The 17605-nt window shown below is 58.2% G+C and overlaps 6 protein-coding genes across 6 annotated transcripts; 2 read left to right on the top strand and 4 right to left on the bottom strand.

Annotated features, from left to right (window-relative positions):
- Positions 1–228: 228 nt before the first annotated feature.
- Positions 229–2385, top strand: PSEUBRA_005795 (Helicase, C-terminal; the record flags this gene model as incomplete). The annotated part of the gene is made up of 1 exon (XM_016439211.2): positions 229–2385. One exon carries the CDS (start codon positions 229–231, stop codon positions 2383–2385), a length of 2157 nt encoding a protein of 718 aa, XP_016289982.2.
- Positions 2386–2611: 226 nt separating this feature from the next.
- On the bottom strand, positions 2612–7709 carry PSEUBRA_005794 (PAS fold-4; the record flags this gene model as incomplete). Its single annotated transcript, XM_016439192.2, has 2 exons — positions 2612–7036; positions 7662–7709. 2 exons carry the CDS (start codon positions 7707–7709, stop codon positions 2612–2614), a joined length of 4473 nt encoding a protein of 1490 aa, XP_016289981.2.
- Positions 7710–8492: 783 nt separating this feature from the next.
- Positions 8493–10091, bottom strand: PSEUBRA_005793 (Malate synthase; the record flags this gene model as incomplete). The annotated part of the gene is made up of 1 exon (XM_016439190.1): positions 8493–10091. One exon carries the CDS (start codon positions 10089–10091, stop codon positions 8493–8495), a length of 1599 nt encoding a protein of 532 aa, XP_016289980.1.
- A 1395-nt stretch (positions 10092–11486) lies between these two features.
- PSEUBRA_005792 (Thioredoxin domain protein) lies at positions 11487–12106 on the bottom strand (the record flags this gene model as incomplete). The annotated part of the gene is made up of 3 exons (XM_016439197.1): positions 11487–11519; positions 11684–11935; positions 12062–12106. 3 exons carry the CDS (start codon positions 12104–12106, stop codon positions 11487–11489), a joined length of 330 nt encoding a protein of 109 aa, XP_016289979.1.
- Positions 12107–13300: 1194 nt separating this feature from the next.
- PSEUBRA_005791 (uncharacterized protein) lies at positions 13301–13833 on the bottom strand (the record flags this gene model as incomplete). The annotated part of the gene is made up of 2 exons (XM_016439187.1): positions 13301–13588; positions 13678–13833. The coding sequence occupies 2 exons, from the start codon at positions 13831–13833 to the stop codon at positions 13301–13303; spliced, it is 444 nt and encodes a 147-aa protein (XP_016289978.1).
- A 310-nt stretch (positions 13834–14143) lies between these two features.
- Positions 14144–17017, top strand: PSEUBRA_005790 (H/ACA ribonucleoprotein complex, subunit Gar1/Naf1; the record flags this gene model as incomplete). Its single annotated transcript, XM_059465609.1, has 1 exon — positions 14144–17017. The coding sequence occupies one exon, from the start codon at positions 14144–14146 to the stop codon at positions 17015–17017; it is 2874 nt and encodes a 957-aa protein (XP_059320348.1).
- Between the last annotated feature and the right edge of the window lie 588 nt (positions 17018–17605).

The following is a 17605-nucleotide window of genomic DNA, read 5'->3' as shown; positions in this document are numbered from 1 at the left end:
CCTTGAAAGCACCGCATCCCGTCCGATCTGCGAAGTTAAGCAAGGTATCGCCTAGTCAGTACTGCGGTGGGGGACCACGCGGGAATCCTAGGTGCTGCAGTTCCTTTTTTTTTGTTGCTTCATGCAATTCAGGGTCCAGCTCTCCAAAATTTTGCCCAACCTTGTTGTTGCTTCACTTCCTTCTTCTCATCATCACCATCACGCCACTGCTCTTCCAACGGCATCATCATGAGCGGGTCAAGTCTGCCTTCGGCAGCTGCGGGACCGTCATCCCTCCGCACCGCCCCATCCTACGCCGGCAGATGGTCCAAACTTCAACCGCCACTCACGCCGTTCATCAGCTCGCTCCTCTCCTCCCTGCAATTTCACCAGATGACCCCCGTGCAGGCATCCACCATCCCGCTGTTCCTCGCGCACAAGGACGTCGTTGTTGAAGCGGTAACTGGGTCGGGCAAGACACTTGCCTTTGTAGTGCCGGTGTTGGAGATGCTGTTGCGACGCGGGAGCAGGTTGAAGAAGGACGAGGTGGGGGGATTGATCGTGAGTCCGACGCGGGAGTTGGCCGAACAGATCTATGGCGTGGTTACGATGTTTCTCGCTGCACAGGAGCAACCTCTCGAGGAGCAGGCAGATGAAGAAGAAGCCGAAGAGGAGCAGGATAGTGACAGCGATTCCGACACGCCCGCTCGAACACCAGCCAAGAACCCAACGACACGACGAACAACCCGCATCTCAGGCGCCCAACTCGTTGTGGGCGGCTCGAAAAGCACCCCGCTCGACGACTACCGTTTGTTCCGCGATACCGGTCCCGACATCCTGATCGGCACCCCGGGTCGACTGGAAGAGCTGCTCACCCGCAAAGGTGTCAAGAAGGGCTCACTCGAAGTGCTCGTCCTCGACGAAGCGGATCGACTGCTCGACCTAGGTTTCACCGAGACGCTGCATCGCATCCTCTCTCTCCTGCCCAAACAGCGGCGCACCGGTCTTTTCAGCGCCACCATGACAGATGCCTTGGGCGAACTGGTTCGTATGGGACTCCGCAACCCCGTGCGCGTCGTCGTCAAGGTCGAATCCAAGACGCAAAAGGAGGAAAGAAGGACACCGGCGAGTTTGCAAAATATGTTCCTCGTCAGTCGACCGGAGAACAAGCTCGCGCAACTCCTCCGTGTGCTCCTGTCGGAGGGACGGGAAGGGGCCAAAAAGTTCATTGTCTACTTTGCAACGTGTGCGCAGGTCAACTACTTCTCCCTCATCTTGACGCCTCTCCTCCGTCAGCAGGGGATAGCACTGCATGCGCTGCACGGCAAACAAACACCCTCAAAACGCAAAACCTCTTTCGAATCGTTCGTCACTTCGACTTCAGGAGGAAAGGGAGGCGCAACCGTGTTGTTCTGCACCGACGTCGCGGCACGAGGGTTGGATCTGCCGGATGTCGAGGTGGTGGTGCAGTACGATCCGCCGGTGGATCCCAAGGTTTTTTCGCATCGATGTGGACGCACCGCGCGTGCTGGGAGGAGGGGGAGGGCGATCGTGATGCTGCATGCTGGGCGAGAGGAGGATCTGGTTGCGTACTTGGGCGTCAAACGCATCCCGTTGGCAGCGTATGCTTACCTTGATTCGAGGCTCGAACCGACGCCAGAACCAGAGACCGATCCCGAAGCACGGGAGCTTGAGCAAACCATCCGCAGCATGTCGCTCGGCGATAGAGAGGTGTACGATTCGTCCCTCCGTGCATATGTTTCATATGTGAGGGCGTATAGTCGGCACGAGATGGCGTACATCTTCCGGCTGGCGGATCTGGACCTGGGTGGGGTGGCGAGGGCGTTTGGCCTGATCCGCTTGCCTGCGATGCCCGAACTGCGCGCGCAGAAGGCGAAGGGCATGGTGTATGACGAGGTGGAAGGTGTGGATTTTGCCAACATACCGTTCAAGGATAAGGTCAAGGAGCGGGCTAGGCTGGTCAAGATCGAGGAGGCGAAGGCTGCGAAAGTCCAGCAGGAGGAAGAGGCGGCGAAGAAGGACGAGGGCAGCGGGGAGAGCTCAGACGAGGACTCGGATGCGGATGAAGGCTCGAAGAAAATTCGAAAGCGCAGAAAGGCTACCACAGGCGAAGCATGGTCCGCGCAAAAGGAGCGCAAGGAGCATCGCGCCATTCGCAAGGAGAAGCGCGCCGCCAAGAGGATTTTCCTCAAAACCCATCCCATCGGTCAACAAAAGGAGGAGGAAGAGGAGGACGATTGGACCGAGGAATATCGCAAACTCAAGAAGCAGAAGCGGCAGGCGAGGCGGGCCAACGGCAACCACGACGACGATCAGGAGGGATCGGACAGCGACGACGACAGTGCGAAGGACGCCGTCAAGGAGGAACCGTTCTTCGTCATTTGAATCACCCTCCCCTCGTTCAGTCTCAATGCGATCGTCCATGCAAACCCCTCACCAGTGTCCCTTGCAATCCTCGTGAAAGTGCGATTCCTAGTGGGCTAAAAGTACAGTGCTTCTGATGCACAGCGTCTATGAGTGTCAAAGAACGGGGAGCCTAAGGCGCTCCCTGAAAACCAAGCGACCCGTAACAAAACAGCAATATGAAAACCCGATCCCTCTTTCAGCCGCCTCACGTGCGGATGTGGATCTTGGCACTTTCGCTCTGGGACACCTGTTCCTCCTCGAGCGTCTCATCGAGCGAAGCGCCCAATGACGGACCCGCAGGCCCGTCCTCCATGGCGCGCACCACCTCTCCTTCCAGGTCCCGACCCAGGCCGCCCTGCTCGCGCGATGAGCGTCGGATGAACATGGGTGGCTTGTCGGCCAAGGCGAGCTCGGGCGCCGAGAGACCCTTGGCAGTCGGTCGCGATTTCGACGGGATCGGGTCCGCTGCGACCACCTTAACGGGTCCATGGCGGAGCAGGCGTCGCCGGCTGCTCTTGCCCGGTCGTGGGGTGGCTTTGAACGAAGTGCTGGGTTCGTCGTCGCTCTCGGCCTGGGAGCCGGCGTTGGACGCTTCGTGCGAGAGAGACTCGAGCGCGTCCCCACCGCCGATCTCCTCGTTGAGCTCGGCAAAGGCGACCGTGAGCGGAGGCGCGGTGGTCGCCACCGGTGTTTCCGTGGCGGCGATCTCAGCAGCGACAGCCTCGCGTTCGGCGACGGGGTTGAACGAACCCCGTCGGCCAGATTGGATCGAGAACGCGCCGACGACCGTCTCGGTCGAATCGCGCTCGATCAGCTGTGGCGGCGAACCCGGCTGTCCAGCCGTTGGGATGGTCACCTCCAATGGCGCCTCGGGCTTCTTCATCCCAAAGTAGTCGCCGTGGCTCGGCGCTGCAACATACCTCGAGAGACTCTGTCGCGTCGAGGGATCGAACAGCCACTTGACCAATGTCGTTTCCAGAGCAGCGCTCTTGACCGGCTTGGAGAGGTAGTCCGACATGCCCGCCGCCAGACACTTTTCGCGATCACCACGGATCGCGGAAGCGGTCATGGCGATGATGGGCGTGGTGCGCACGTCGACGCTGTCCGACTTGCGCAGACGCTTGGTCGCCTCGTACCCGTCGCAGTTGGGCATGTGGCAGTCCATGAGAATCAGATCGTACGAATGCTTGCCCACCTCCTCGATCGCCTCCAGTCCGTCCTTGGCCACCTTGCAGCTGAAACCCATCTTCTTGAGCGTCTTGAGCGCAATTTGGGCGTTGATGAGATTGTCTTCTGCCACCAAGATCCAGATGTCCTTTCGAGGTCGCTGCAACGGATTCTCGCTGACGCCGAGACTGCTGGTGGCTTCGTCCATCATGATCTCGGGGATCGCCTCCTCGTCGGGTGAAGAGTCGCCGCTCGCCTCGAGCGTGCGCACCTTTTCGAAGGGAATGCTGAACCAGGCGTTGGAGCCCTTGTTTTCGACCGACTCGAGTCCGATGGTGCCGCCCATGAGGTCAACGAGGTTCTTGCAGATCGACAGACCCAGACCAGTACCACCGAAGCGACGAGCAAAGGAGGGATCCGCCTGACTGAAGGGCTGGAAGAGCTTCTTGAGCGTGATCTGCGAGATACCGCACCCTGTGTCGCGCACCTCGAAGTGGACGTGCAGGCTCTTCTGGTCCTCGTGCGTCTCGATGACACGCAGCGTGATGGAACCTGCAGCGGTGAACTTGATCGCGTTGGTCAACAGGTTGGTCAGCACCTGGCGCAAACGGCCCGCATCGCCCACGATCTGGCCCGTGAAGTTGAGCTGACATTCGTTGCGGAATTCGAGGCCCTTCTTCTGGGTCGCGAACGACAGCATCTTTTGGGTGTCCATGATGACCACATTGAGGTTGAAGGCGGCCCTTTCGAGATCCATCTTGCCCAGCTCGAGCTTTTCAAAGTCGAGAATGTCGTTGATGACGGTGAGCAGAGCGTCGGCGGATCGCTGGATGTTTTCGGCAAAGTCGCGCTGTTCCTTGGATAGCGGCGTGTCGCAGAGCAGCTCGGAAAGACCAATGACACCGGCGATGGGCGTTCGGATCTCGTGACTCATGTTGGCGAGGAACTCGGACTTGATGCGGCTGGCTTCCTTGGCAGCGGTTTCGGCAGCAAGCGCCCGTGACCTCTCGTGCATCGACTCCTCGAGCTTAAGCTCGGCGCGTCGACGATCGGTGATGTCCATCGAGGCACCCACGACACCGATGATGTTGCCCTCGGTGGCTTCGTGCTCGTACGACTCGTCGCGCTGGGGTGTGTACTGCGTGCGGAACCATCGACCCTCGATCTCCATCTCTTGGACGACGGATTCACCATTGAGAGCACGGCCGATCGCCTCCCGAATACCTGGCGAATCCCAGACCTCGTAGATGCTGCGACCGATCATGGTGCGCTGGTTGGAGCGCTTGCCTGGACCGCTGACGGCGCTCTGGCTGTTGGTGGCCGATTCGGCGTCCTTGTTATCTTCGCTGCGCGCGTTGGCCGTTCCACCGCCGAGCGATCCGCCAAGCGATCCCCCGGAGAGCGAGTTGCCCGAGCCGGAACCGTCGCCGTCCGAGCCGTTGGGCGTACCCGGAGCCAAGCGCAAGGAACGGACACCCGGTCCTTCGGCGATGGTGATGATCGCCTCGGGATCGATGGCCCAGATGGTGACGTGCGCGTGGTTGATGACGCTGGTGAGCTGCGCCTGCGACTTGCGCGATGCTTCTAACGCCTTGACCTCGCTATCGCAGTCGGTGCAACTGCCGTACCATTTGACAATCTTGCCTGAGGCGGAATCGCGCATGGGCAGGGCGCGGCCGAGCAACCACTTGTAGACGCCATCGTGTCTTTTGACTCGGTACATGACCTGGTAGGCTTCGCCGGTGCGCAGACAGTGCGACCAGCGTGCGTTGGTCTCGATGATGTCGTCCTCGTGGATGAGGTGCTGCCAGCCCGTGCCAAAGAGCTGCTCGTTGGTGAGGGCCGTGTAGCGGTTCCATTGCTCGTTGTACCAGTCGACACTCCCGTCGGCCTTGGCAGTCCAGAGCATCTGGGGCATGCTGTCGCAGATGGTGCGGAAGTACTCCTCTCCTTTCTTCTCGACTTCCATCTTGTAGTTCTTTTCGGTATCTGTGACGTCGACGATGGTGATGACACCACCAATGTGCTCTCCGAAGCCTCCTGCCTCGCGGATGGGCTTGGCGCTGACCTCGAAGACGCGGCGTGAGCCTGTGTCGGTAGCGATGCATCCGATGCGCACAGGCTTGGCGAATTGACCTAGAACGGCGGCACGGTAGATGGGCCACTTCTCCTCTGGGAACGGCTGACTGAAGTCTTCGGTGTAGCAGTCCATGGCATCCGATAGCCAAGACATATCGACCTCGAGACCGTCCTTCTTGGGTTTGGGCGGCTGGGCGGGCTTCTTGGGCTTGTCCTGAGGGTTCTGTCTCATGAAGTACTTGAGAATCTCGTCGCAGGCACGGTTGCGGATGACGGTGGATCCATCGGAGGACATGGCCATGATGGCGGTCTCGATGGTGTGGAAGACGCCACTCTGGAGCTGCTCGACCTTGCTGATGAGCAGGTCTGCGGGACTCATGCGACGCTCAGCGAGACGGGTGGGCATGATGCTGATGGTGAAGTAAGACTCGTGAGGAAGCGTCGCGCCCCGCGGCTCGAGTGGCTCGGAGCGGTTGGGGGTGTTGAAGGCGGGACTTTGTTCTTGAGCCTCCTGCTTGTCAGCGTCGGTAGAGAGGTTTTTGGCAAAGTGGCTATTGAAGGTTTCGGAGAAGACCTCGTCGGTGGGATGCCAGGCCGAGATGGACATTTCTGCTGAGAACATCGTTTCGTCGTCTTGTAGGAAAGTGAGACGTGTGAGCACGGGCGGCGCCCAAGCTGCGGTGGCTCTGACCTGCGTCGCCTCGTGAATGGCGGACATGAACTCGCCACGGTGCTTTTCTGCAACGAGCTTCTCCATGGTCTGACCCATGCAACTGACGGCTGTCATAAGGAAGATGCTCTCGCAGGGGCGATTCATCATTCGAATCCTGCGATTGTTGTCGAGAACGAGCATGGGGGTGGGCGCAAAGTAGAGCGCCCTGACGGACTCATCGAGATCAAACATCTTTGTGGATGAAGACTCGCCAAAGTAGGAAGATGAGTTTGCGGGGAAAGGGACGAGGCTGGCGGGAGGCGAGCGAGGATCGGAGCTGGGTGGGTTGAAGCGACGCGAAGGGGCAGGAGCCGAGCTCGAAGTGGCGGGGGAGGCTGGATTGCTGTGAGGAGTTGCAGGCTGTGTGGTAGCTGCGTTGTTGTTGAAGCCAGTGCTGCTGCCAGAGCGAGGCGGGGCGTGGATGACGCGAGGCGAAGAGACGGCTCGTGTAGGCGGCAAGGGGATGTAGTGAGGGCCTGTGAATGGCTCTTGGAAAGGAGTGAGCGGTGCGCCGGTGAATGCGGAAGCAGTGGTGCTGCTGCTGGCGGTGGAGTTGGAGGGCGAGAAGGGGCCTGCACCACTGGAACTCTCGAAGCGCGCCCTCTTTGTCGAGGGAGAGGAAGCGCTGCCGGCAGGAGCTGCCTGAGCAGAGGCAGCGGGATCCGAGGCCGACTGCGAACCAGCAGCGGAGGGGGTGTTGGGAGACTCTGTTACAGGTCGCTTACGTGAGGGACGAGGAGGCTGGAGAGGATCCTGACGAGCGGGTGGGCCTGAAATGGTGACAAGAGGATCCAGATACTCCCAAGTAGTTCTGGGACTCGCTTATGAGGAGTCTGCAGAACTGGAGTATCGTGTGTTGAGAGTGACGATTGCAAGAAAGAACGGGCTAGAGTAGCCGATTGCAGCTAGATCAAAGTATGCAGATCCAATAGTGGGATGGTGGATGTGATGCCGAGAATGGTGCCGTATCAAGAAAGGAAGCAAGCGAAAGCGAAATCGAAGCTAAGCAAATGTCGAAGAGTGGATGAAGACCTGCTTCTTGGATCGTGTGCGTCAATGAGCGCAGGAGTGTTGACACGAACAAACGAGTGATCCGAAGGGGGAATGGTGCAGAGATGATGGCGAGAAGGAGGATAAGTAACTGCTGTGACAAAGCGGAGAAGGTGAGAAGAGGCAGAGCAACAGAGCTTCGGCAAGCAAAAGCGGGCAACGCAGCGGGGCAGAGAACCAAAGGCAGCAGAAAGCAGCTTGCGATGAGAAGAGCAAACAGCAGACAAAATTGATTGAGACGACTAACCAGCAGCCGCGATGAAGACGGAAATTCGCAAATCCAATCCCGAAACATTCTCATCTCTAGGCGCAAGGCCAGTCTACATGACAACGGAATTCAAAATCCAAGATGGAAAAAGACCCTTCCTTTTTGGCTTGCAGGGCAGACCCTTTTTTGAAATGAGTTCAACGCGCCGCGAGCTGAGTCGAGCATGACCTGACTGAGCCTGGCTGTACCGCTCGCAAGACTGGCGGAGCTCAAGGCGAGTCTCGGCAGGAATTCTGTCGTTCCGTCGGTCGATTTCGGTCGTCTACAGGTCGACTGCGAAGCGGCAGCGATCGCGATGAAACAGAGTCACCAGTGTCAGATGAGCAAGCTCGTCGGTCGGCGCCTTGTCGCCGTGCCATCTCTGTCTCGCAGCAGCTCAGTCGGTGCGCAGAAGAGCCAGAGCGTGACCGGAGCTGCTGCATAGCGAGCGCAGGGGAGGTTCAGGAAATCTGCGACCCTGTTCGGTTGACAGCCTCTCCCGCTGCTCGAGTCTTCGACCGAATGGTGTTTGAGTCGTCTTCCAAAGGCCGGCAGTGAATCGCTCTTCGTAAAAACGGCGGCGACGTGCTGCAAGGCCAGCGTCGACGGTTGCCCGACTTTCAAAAAGGCAAGCCAAAATGATGGCACAGAAAACGCTGCAGAAATTGACAGCAGCTCGCATCGCGAGATGAGAAAACATTGTCGTCTTGCTCTCAAGCTCAAAGCGTCTCTCGTCACAAGAGTACACAGCCCATCGAAGGCATAATGAGAAAAGCGACGTTGCATACAGATTACAGAAAGGAAAACGAAACGGCAAGAGAGCGAGACCGCTCAGATGCGGGCGGGGGCGTGCTGGTGGGGGAGGTGCGAGTAGAGGGCCGAGGTCAAGAACTCATCCGGAGCCGGGGCGCGGACCTGGTCAGCAATGTAGCGCTTGGCCTTCTCGACGCTGGCGCCGATCTTGGACACCTTGGCCGCCTCCTCGTCCAGGATGCGGTCGACGTAGGCAGGAGTGATCTCGTTGCCCTCGGCGGTCTTCTGCTTGTGGTACACCCACGACCAGAGACCCAGACGCGAGATCTCACCCGTAGCCGCGTCCTCCATCATGTTGGCAACGGGCACACAGCCGAGACCGTTGAGCCAGTTGGCGCAGTAAACAAGCAGAGCGGCCACGTTGGAACGCACACCCGCCTCGGTGATCTGACCGGGGACGTTCGAGTTGAGCAGGTCGAGCGCAGACACCTTGACCTCCTCGCGACGGACGTGGTACTGATTGGGACCCAGCATGTTCTTGTCAAAGATCTCGAGGGCGATCTTGACAAGGGCAGGGTGAGCAACCCAGGTGCCGTCGTGACCCGCCTGCACCTCGCGCAGCTTGTCAGCACGCACCTTCTCCATGGCAGCGTCGTTGGCCTGCGGGTTGTCCTTGATGGGAATCTGAGCAGCCATACCACCAATCGCGGCAACACCACGCTTGTGGCACGTCTGGATGAGCAGGTTGACGTACGCCTGCATGAACGGCGACGTCATGGTCACAGCCGCACGGTCGGGGAGGATCGAGCCGCTGTTGTAGCGCTGACGCTTGATGAACGAGAAGATGTAGTCCCATCGACCACAGTTGAGACCCGACGAGTGCTGGCGCAGCTCGTACAGGATCTCGTCCATCTCAAAGGCGGCCGTGATGGTCTCAATGAGGACGGTGCCACGGATGGTGCCGCGCTGCATCTTGATGTAGTCCTGCGAGAGGTTGAACACGTCGTTCCAAAGACGAGCCTCCAGGTGGCTCTCCATCTTGGGCAGGTAGAAGTAAGGACCGAAGCCGGTTCGGACGAGCTCGTGGGCGTTGTGGAAGAAGTAGAGACCGAAGTCGACGAGCGAACCCGACATGGGCTTGCCGTCGACGACAATGTGCTCCTCGTTCAAGTGCCAGCCACGAGGGCGGACGAGCAGGACAGCCGTCTGTCCCAGGGGCTTGAGCTTGTACTCCTTGCCGTTGCTCTGCTTGAAGTCAATGGTGCGGTGGATAGCGGCACGCATGTTGACCTGACCGTCCATGAGGTTGGCCCAGGTAGGGGAGGTCGAGTCCTCAAAATCGGCCATGTAGGTGTAGGCGCCCGAGTTGAGAGCGTTGATGACCATCTTCTTGTCGACGGGGCCCGTGATCTCGACTCGGCGGTCACGAAGACCAGGTGCGGGGGGAGCACATTGCCAAGTAGGGTTGTTTCGGATGTGGGCGGTCTCGGGGAGGAAGTCGGGCAGAGCGCCGCCGTCGAACCTCGACTGACGGAGCGATCGTGCCTTGAGGAGCGACTGACGAGTGCTCTCGAACGATCGGTGGAGCACAGCGAGGTACTTGAGCGCCTCGGGGGTGAGGATGGAAGCCTGCTCACCCTCGATCTTGCCGAGCACGCGGACGCCTTCGACGGACATGATGACGATGCTGTTTCTTTTGGGTGTTGAGGAAGTGCGATACGGGTTTGCTGTTTCTGGTGGAAACTGAAATGGAAGCTGCGAGAGGATGAAGTATGCAGCGATGAAGGGGGATGGGACGTGTGTGAATGCAGAAAAGGAAGAAGGTGCGGGCCTGCCTGATCTATATACTCTGAGGCAGCAGAAGGCGAGATGGGACCTCTCGATCGTTGACGCTATGCTGCCTTGTGCGAGCCTGACCCACAAAAGACTGTGTGGAGAGGGCAGGCAGACTTCCGGCTGGAGAGCCGGGGAAGCGGTCACCTTTTTGGAGCGAGGAGAGCGCTCAGATGCCTGTTGAACGGATAGATTCGGCAACTCGCGAAGGGGGCAAGAGCGTGAAATGCGTGAGCAAAAAGGCGGGGCTGCAGGCCATGCATGCACGCACCAACCAACCTCCACCGCACTTGGCTCCAGACACTGACCTGCTGCCGCGAATTTTTGGACGGATCAAGAGGAGATAAAGTCACTTTGGATGCTCTCTGACCCGGTTTCAAGGCCAGCAGCCGCCCGCTCATTCACGACTTCACTTTGCCGGAATGTCACCCGTCCGTCCGTTTCCCAAGCCAGATGAATCTTCTCTATCGACGCAAAACAATCTTCGACTTCAAAAGCCCGAGCTTTTGATTGGATGAGACCAGACGCTGCCTTTGGGTGGTTATTGTCTGCCCGCCTGATCGATGTTGTTGCTATCGCAGCCTCTTGTCGTCCAAGGCAACTTCTCTTGAAGCCAGCTCGATCGTCATACCGCTTCGTCTCTGGGAGCAAGCGAAGGCCGAGCGTGCTTGTCAGCAAACGTTCTAGGGCGCGGGGCAAAGGCGTTGGTCGTACAGAAGGCGCTTGCTTGGAGAGATCTGCCCTGCAGCGAGCGCTCATGTCGGGCCAAGAACAAGATGGGAGACCGTCCAGACCGAAGCACCCGCCCGCTAAAAATCAAAAGTCGAGAAGAGGGCTTGCAACCGAGCGGGCATCGACGTCAGAAGTCACGAGCGGGTCGCTGCCGGTACGGAGGGCGAGCGAGCGAGAAGTTTGCTTTTGGTAACGGGCGCTGAAGCGGCGCAAAGGTGACTTCCGGCTAAAGCCGCATCAGGCTCTCGACGTGCTATCTAGCTCGTTTCGTGCGATAAAAGCTGATCTCGCGATTGTATCGCAAAGTTGCCCGATTACGAAGATTTCGCAATCAGCATCGATTGTCACTGAGGAAGACCTTGCAGCGTCCATACGGGCGTCTCGTTGATCTGATAAGTCGCTCCTCAATCTGTACAGATCAGCATGCACAGACAGTAATACCGTAAGGGCAGAAAAGCTCGCGAATCGGGTCGCGGTAAATTGAAAGATGCTGTATCTGCAGCGCCTCTAAAGAGAGCTCGAGACCTCGGTGATACCAGCCTAAGACAGATGCAAAGCAAAGAGGGGTGCGGTATAGAAAAGCGTCAGTGGTATGTTGCACATCGCAGCGGATAGAGCAGCGCGCAGACTGAGCGAGCTTCTGCTCTGATCGAGAAACAGAAAGCTCGCCTACGTCGCCACCTGCAGCAGAATATTGAACTCACCTGGAGAGCCTGGGGGTTGGCACCGACGACTTTCTTGACGGGCTGACCCTTGTTGAAGAAGACGAACGTGGGCATGGCCTGGATACCGACCTCCTGAGCGATCTTCTCTTGGACGTCGACGTCGACCTTGTAGAAGCCGAGCATCTCACCAGCGGGGGTGTCCGAGATCTTCTCAAAGATGGGGCCGATGACCTTGCAAGGACCGCACCAGGTGGCCCAGAAATCGATGACGATGGCCTTGTCGCCAGAGATCTGTGTAACGGTGAGGTGAAGTAACAAGGAGAAGGCAGGGCGTGTCAGTCGAATCATGCGCATAGAAGAGATTCCCGTGGTTCACTGCCAGGCTGCACGGCACAGGCAGCACAATGCTACACTTACGAGGCTCTGGAACTCCTCGTAGGACTCGATAGACTTGACAACCATTTTGAATGTGTATGTGTGGGTGATTCGATGGATGAGATATGCGAGAAGGAAGCGGCGATCAGCGTCTGAGATTATATACGCGACTGCACGATTGAACGTGCGTTCGCCGCCCGTCCCACTCGAATCCTTCTGCAAGAAGTGTTGCTCACGGGCCGCACTCACACACAGGCTGCTGCCTTCTTCTGGCAAAAGTGGCCGAAAGACGGCGCTCCATCGCGTTCCAAAAACAAAAGCTTTCGAACATTTCCTGGCCGGCGAATGCTTTGAGCAGTCAAGCACGTCAGAGACCCGATCCGCTCTTCTTTCAACTGAGCCTCGATCGGACTTTAGCTCGATTTTCTTCCGCTGTTGTTAAACCCTGTGCCTCTGCATAGCCGTCCTTCCGCACGCTCACCACAAGTTCGAGACCAACACTTTACCTCCATCGTAACGCCGGGGGTACAAGGCTCACTGAGCTTTCGAGAAGCATCTCAATCCTTCTGTATACAAGCCAGCCTGTCCAGGATCCAGGAACGACCGGCAGATCCTAGCACGCGGCGGGTCCACGATGGAGATTGGCGACCATTGCACCTTCTCCACCTGTGGACGCCTTTCTTTCCTTCCAGTCTCCTGCCCATTGTGCACCACCACCTACTGCGAGTCACACTTTCTGCCAGAGCAGCACCATTGCGCCAAGGCAGCGTCGACGAGCAAGGTGCTCGACGATGACGAGCTTCTCCGACGCATAGCAACCACAGGCTCGTCCGGCCGTCTACCGTGTCAGAAGCAAGGCTGCAAGAAGCTCAGTTTTGAGGTGCAGAAGCAGCCTGCAGCGGAACTAAAGGCCCGAGAACCGCCAAGAAGAGCATTCACACACGCAGCTCCCCGCTGTGAACGATGCAAGGGCCTCTTCTGTGCCACTCACCGCTCAGCTTCCAGCCACGGTTGTACGGCCGCAGCGCCTCTCACCGAGGGCCAGCTCAAGCTCAAAGCCATCGACGACCGCAAGAAGAAGGCAGCTGCCATTCTCGCCAAAAACTTTCCCAACCGCAAGACATGAACCATACTTTCTCCATAGCTTAGCTATGTTTGCACTCGCACAATGATACCCACGCATCTCAACACTCAATCTCAGCACAGCATCCAGTTCCAACACAGCGGGCGACCTTTGAGATCAGAACGTGACATTGACGCAGGGAAAGGATATAGATATGACTATGCTTTTGCTTGAAGGATTCTGTCGACCTCCTCGCAGCTCTCAGCGGTGACGCAGAAGGTTCCACCCAAATCCAGCGCTGCGTCTACGCCATCGAATGTGCCGCCAGCTCGGTCCACGTGGTCCTTGGCAGATGAGCTTGCGTCCTTGTACGAGCAGCGAATTTGCTGTGGGAAGGGACACGGGCAGTGCGATGGCTTCGAGACGCACGAGAGTGTTCGAGGACAGAGATATTGTGTGCATTGGGCGGCGTCGACTCTTGCTTCGAACCAGCTTGCATCTCCCGCCTGTTGCAGCAGACAAGACGAGAATCAACGATCGAATAAGTCAGCACGGCGAGCGACTGAAGGGAGAGAGTTTCTGAGCTCCGACTTACCGGAGGAGGTTCTTGCTCTCGTGATCCGAACATCGATCCGCCTCCATTGCCGCCAAAGAACTGCTGGAAGAACTGGGCTTGGACCGGGGCCAGCAGGAGCATCTTGATGACCAGAAGAAGCGCGAATGCCAACGAAGCCACCGATAACCTTGACATCTTTGACAATGTGTGCCTCTTTGCTGCAATCGTCTTCGTAGCTAGAGGATTAGTTGGTTTAGGATGAGGGGTGTTGCTCGTGGGGTCGGTGGGCTTGAGCACGCGGCTGCGTGGATGCTCAGCAAGGCTGCCCCGTCTTCCGAGGTTCGGGAAATCAGACCCTGAAAAGTGGAATTTTTTGAAAGTGGATGAGGTCAAGCACAAAATTTGGCTCGCTCTTCTTCCACCAGCCGTGAGACACTCTCCCTTCTTTCAGTCCTTCATCACCTTCCCCGGACACAAAGCAGTCGACAGCAAAGGTCTGCACAAGATGGCAGAGGATTCAGGACCGTCACTCGAGCCACAGGCCGTCAGCAGCGTCTCATCCCAACATGACTCTATACCCAGCCCCGCCCCGCCAGTAACCGGAGCAGACGCAGAGGTACCCACAAATCCATCGCTATCCACTTCCACCGAGATTCCAACAACCACAGTAGAATCCACTGTGCCGATTGATGCAGCCTTGATAACAGAAGCTGCTGCGGAGGCCAGCACAGATGCATCAGTTCCGCCATCAGGGCCATCCTTCGAGAATGTCGAAACACCAGCAGCGGCCACAACGAAAGCAACAGAAGAATCCACCACAGTAGAGGAGGATGATACCGACTTTGTTCCTCCCGATATGGAACACATCGTCAGTACTGGAGCTGCCCAAGACGCTGCTTCTTCGATGCAAGCACTGCGAGAGCTTGTGGCTCAAGCAAGAGCATCCTCGGGACAGCAGCGCGAAGCGTTACCACCAGGCTTTGGCGATGACGAGATCGCAGAGGACCCGTCAGCACCACAGGAACAGCGCGGAGAAAAGCGCAAGGCAGAGGATGAGCTCGAAAAACTCGTCCAGTCAAGCACTGGAATCGATGAGGTGAAAGCAGCCGCCGAACAGAGCCAGCACCCAGAGACCAAGACGTTGCTGCAGAAAGCCCTTTCTTCCATCTCTGGGCTCGTTTCACGCCGGCCGAAAGCCGACTCTGCGGTCAACTCACCGACAGCGACAAGTTCCGAGCAGGTCAGCGCGGTGGCAGATGCAAAGCCGCTTGCCGACGGTGACGACGCTGGCGACGCTGACGATAGCGATGACGAGTCCAGCTCCGATTCGGGATCTTCGAGCAGCGATTCATCCGATGATGACGATGATGACGACGACAATGTCAAGGCAGCCGTCGCCCTGGCAGCCGATGACGATGACGATGAAGAAGGGGGCGGACCGAGTGGCAGCACAGCGCCAGTCACCAAGAACGAGATTCTCGCTCCGCAGGTGGACCAGCCAGCAACACAAGAGCTCTCAGAAGCGGAGAAGCTGACTCTACGCAAGCTCGGCAAGGTGCACTCCATCGTAGACAGTGTTGTCGTGGTGGAACAGGATGTTCACCAAAACAAGCAAGCCGATGGTGCGTCCGCCAGCGGCGCCTCCGTCCCCATCGATAGCACAGGCCGTCAGGGAGAGCGTCAAGGCGAGTACAGCGTACTCGACACGGGTAGCTTGCTCTGCTTCGAGGACGGCAAAGTGCTCGGTCTCGTGTTCGAGACTTTTGGGTCGATTCACAACCCTATGTACTCGATCCGCTTCGCTTCGGCAGCGGCGATCGACCGCGAGCTGGTCAAACCTGGCGAGACGGTCTTCTACCTTCCCAGTCAGAGCACGTACGTCTTGACGCAGCTGCTTCGACAGATGAAAGGAAGCGACGCGAGCAACATGTGGGACGAAGAGGTGGCCGAAGACGAGATCGACTATTCCGATGACGAGCAGGAGGCGGAAGCCAAGCGCCGTGCGAAAGCCATACGCTCTGGCCACGTCGATGATCAGGGCAACCCTCTGTCTGCGCCTTCTGCTCGAGGAAACAAACGTCAAAAGCAGCACGGAGCGGATCAGCCACCGAACAATGCGCCAAGACACCCTGCAAATGGGTCCCTTGGTCAAAGGCCTGGACATGTTGGTCCCGGCTCAAATGGCGCCGCTGCGCGACCGAATGGCCATGGACCAGCATCTTTGCCAAGGCGCAGTATCGGCGGACCAAACTTGCCGTTGCCACCAGCCCCAGCAAGATCTGTCCCATCAGGCGCCGGTTCGCCGCAAGGAATCGCCTCTTTGCCACCAAGGCCATCGGCTGGACTGCCCTCCAAGCCAGCTTTTGCTTCTGACGCATCGATGTCCGCGCATCGACCCTCGTACGAGCTGGGCAACGGAGCTGCTGTCACCGAACAGCATTCGGGTAGCGCTTCAAGATCGAGAATGGGAAGCACAGACAGCTCTGTCAGTGGATTCGGTCACAGCAGGATGACCAGCGCAGCAGCCAGCAGTCTGCCTGCCAAGCCTGTTGACGCAGCAGCTGCGGCGACAGCAGCGTCATCCGCTTCGTCGCCCCCCAGGACTAACGCAGCCGTGTCGCCATACGGAGCCCAGTCACCACCGCAGGCTTATCGTCCACCTTCGATGAGGAAAGGCCCGTCTGCCAATCCTGGCGCTCCCAACCACCACCAGGGCTCGCCTGCCTGGCACGCTGGCTTACCAAATATGTCGGCTCCTCCTGCAGGACAGCCTCATTATGGCGCAGCGCGAACTCCTGCGTACGGCTCAGCAGCGGGAGGACCGGTGGCGGTTCAAGGGGGCGGTCACTACAATCCGGCGTATGCTGGTCACTGGCAGCCCTCGTACGGCCCAGCAGCGACATCAGCACGTCCAACGCACGCGTGGAACGGGCAGCAATCGTATCAGGCAGCACCTATTCACATGACGCCAGGCTCGATGAGCCATCAGTCTTACGGAGGCTACGGTGGCGGCCATGCAGGATATGGCGCTCCCCCGAATGCGTCTGGAGGTCAAGGCAATGCTGGCAACACCTGGAGCGCGCAAGCGTATCCTGGCTCGCACTACCCAGGCTACACGGATCAGCAGCAATACTATGGAGCTCCGAGCAACGCAAGCAACACTGCAGGCCACAGCAATCAGGGCTACTATGCAACCTCAGCTCAAGCGTACGCATACGGAAACGGCGGCTATGCAAGCCCAGCTGCGTACGGCGCCGCACCCTCCAATAGCGCAGCAGCGCCTTCGACACCCCAGCAGGACAGCTACGATCCGACGAGCCCTTCGTTCAACAGCATCAGCGGCCACGGTCAGAACCAGCACGGCGCTTCCAATTCGTAGCGATTCTGCAGCGCCTCACCTCGGCTGTGTGCTCGTCTTGATCAGAGGCTGACAAGCCACTGCTTGGGCTTTGCTGCTGTCTGTGCGTTTGCCTGCGTGGTGGGTTTCGCACGGGCCGCCTCGCCGCTTTGCCTGCACCTTTGTAATTCTAGACTCTCCCTTTGCAAATGACGCTTTAGAAAGGGACACTTCAGCGCTGAGTCTCTGCTTTCGCAACTGCCGATACAAGGTTCAAATGAGATGGACACTTTGAAACCATGTGGGTCGAATACGCATCCAAAGCAACAGGAAGAAAGGGAAGTGATTTAGAGTTTGGCGCAGCAACCAAAATCGAGCTCAGCTTCCTTTGTTTCGCTCGCGTGACTGCTGAGTGGCAACGACGCGAAGTGACAGAGGTCTTCTGAATGCAGCAGCTCTGGCAGCACTCTACGCCAGTCTGGATAGACTGTTGCTCGATTGGCGCTCTGCACTGCTTCCTTTCCTCTCAGCTCTCATTCTGTCGCATGTTCCTTCAGCCACTCTGATCTGAGACCTTGGCTCTTCATTACCTCGCGTCTCCAGTTCACCCCACGTTCATCTCGCTATCCT

Source organism: Kalmanozyma brasiliensis (genome assembly GCF_000497045.1).
Source record: "Kalmanozyma brasiliensis GHG001 unplaced genomic scaffold PSEUBRA_SCAF7, whole genome shotgun sequence".
Lineage (NCBI taxonomy): Eukaryota > Fungi > Basidiomycota > Ustilaginomycetes > Ustilaginales > Kalmanozyma > Kalmanozyma brasiliensis.
This window is presented reverse-complemented; position numbering and strand designations above follow the sequence as displayed.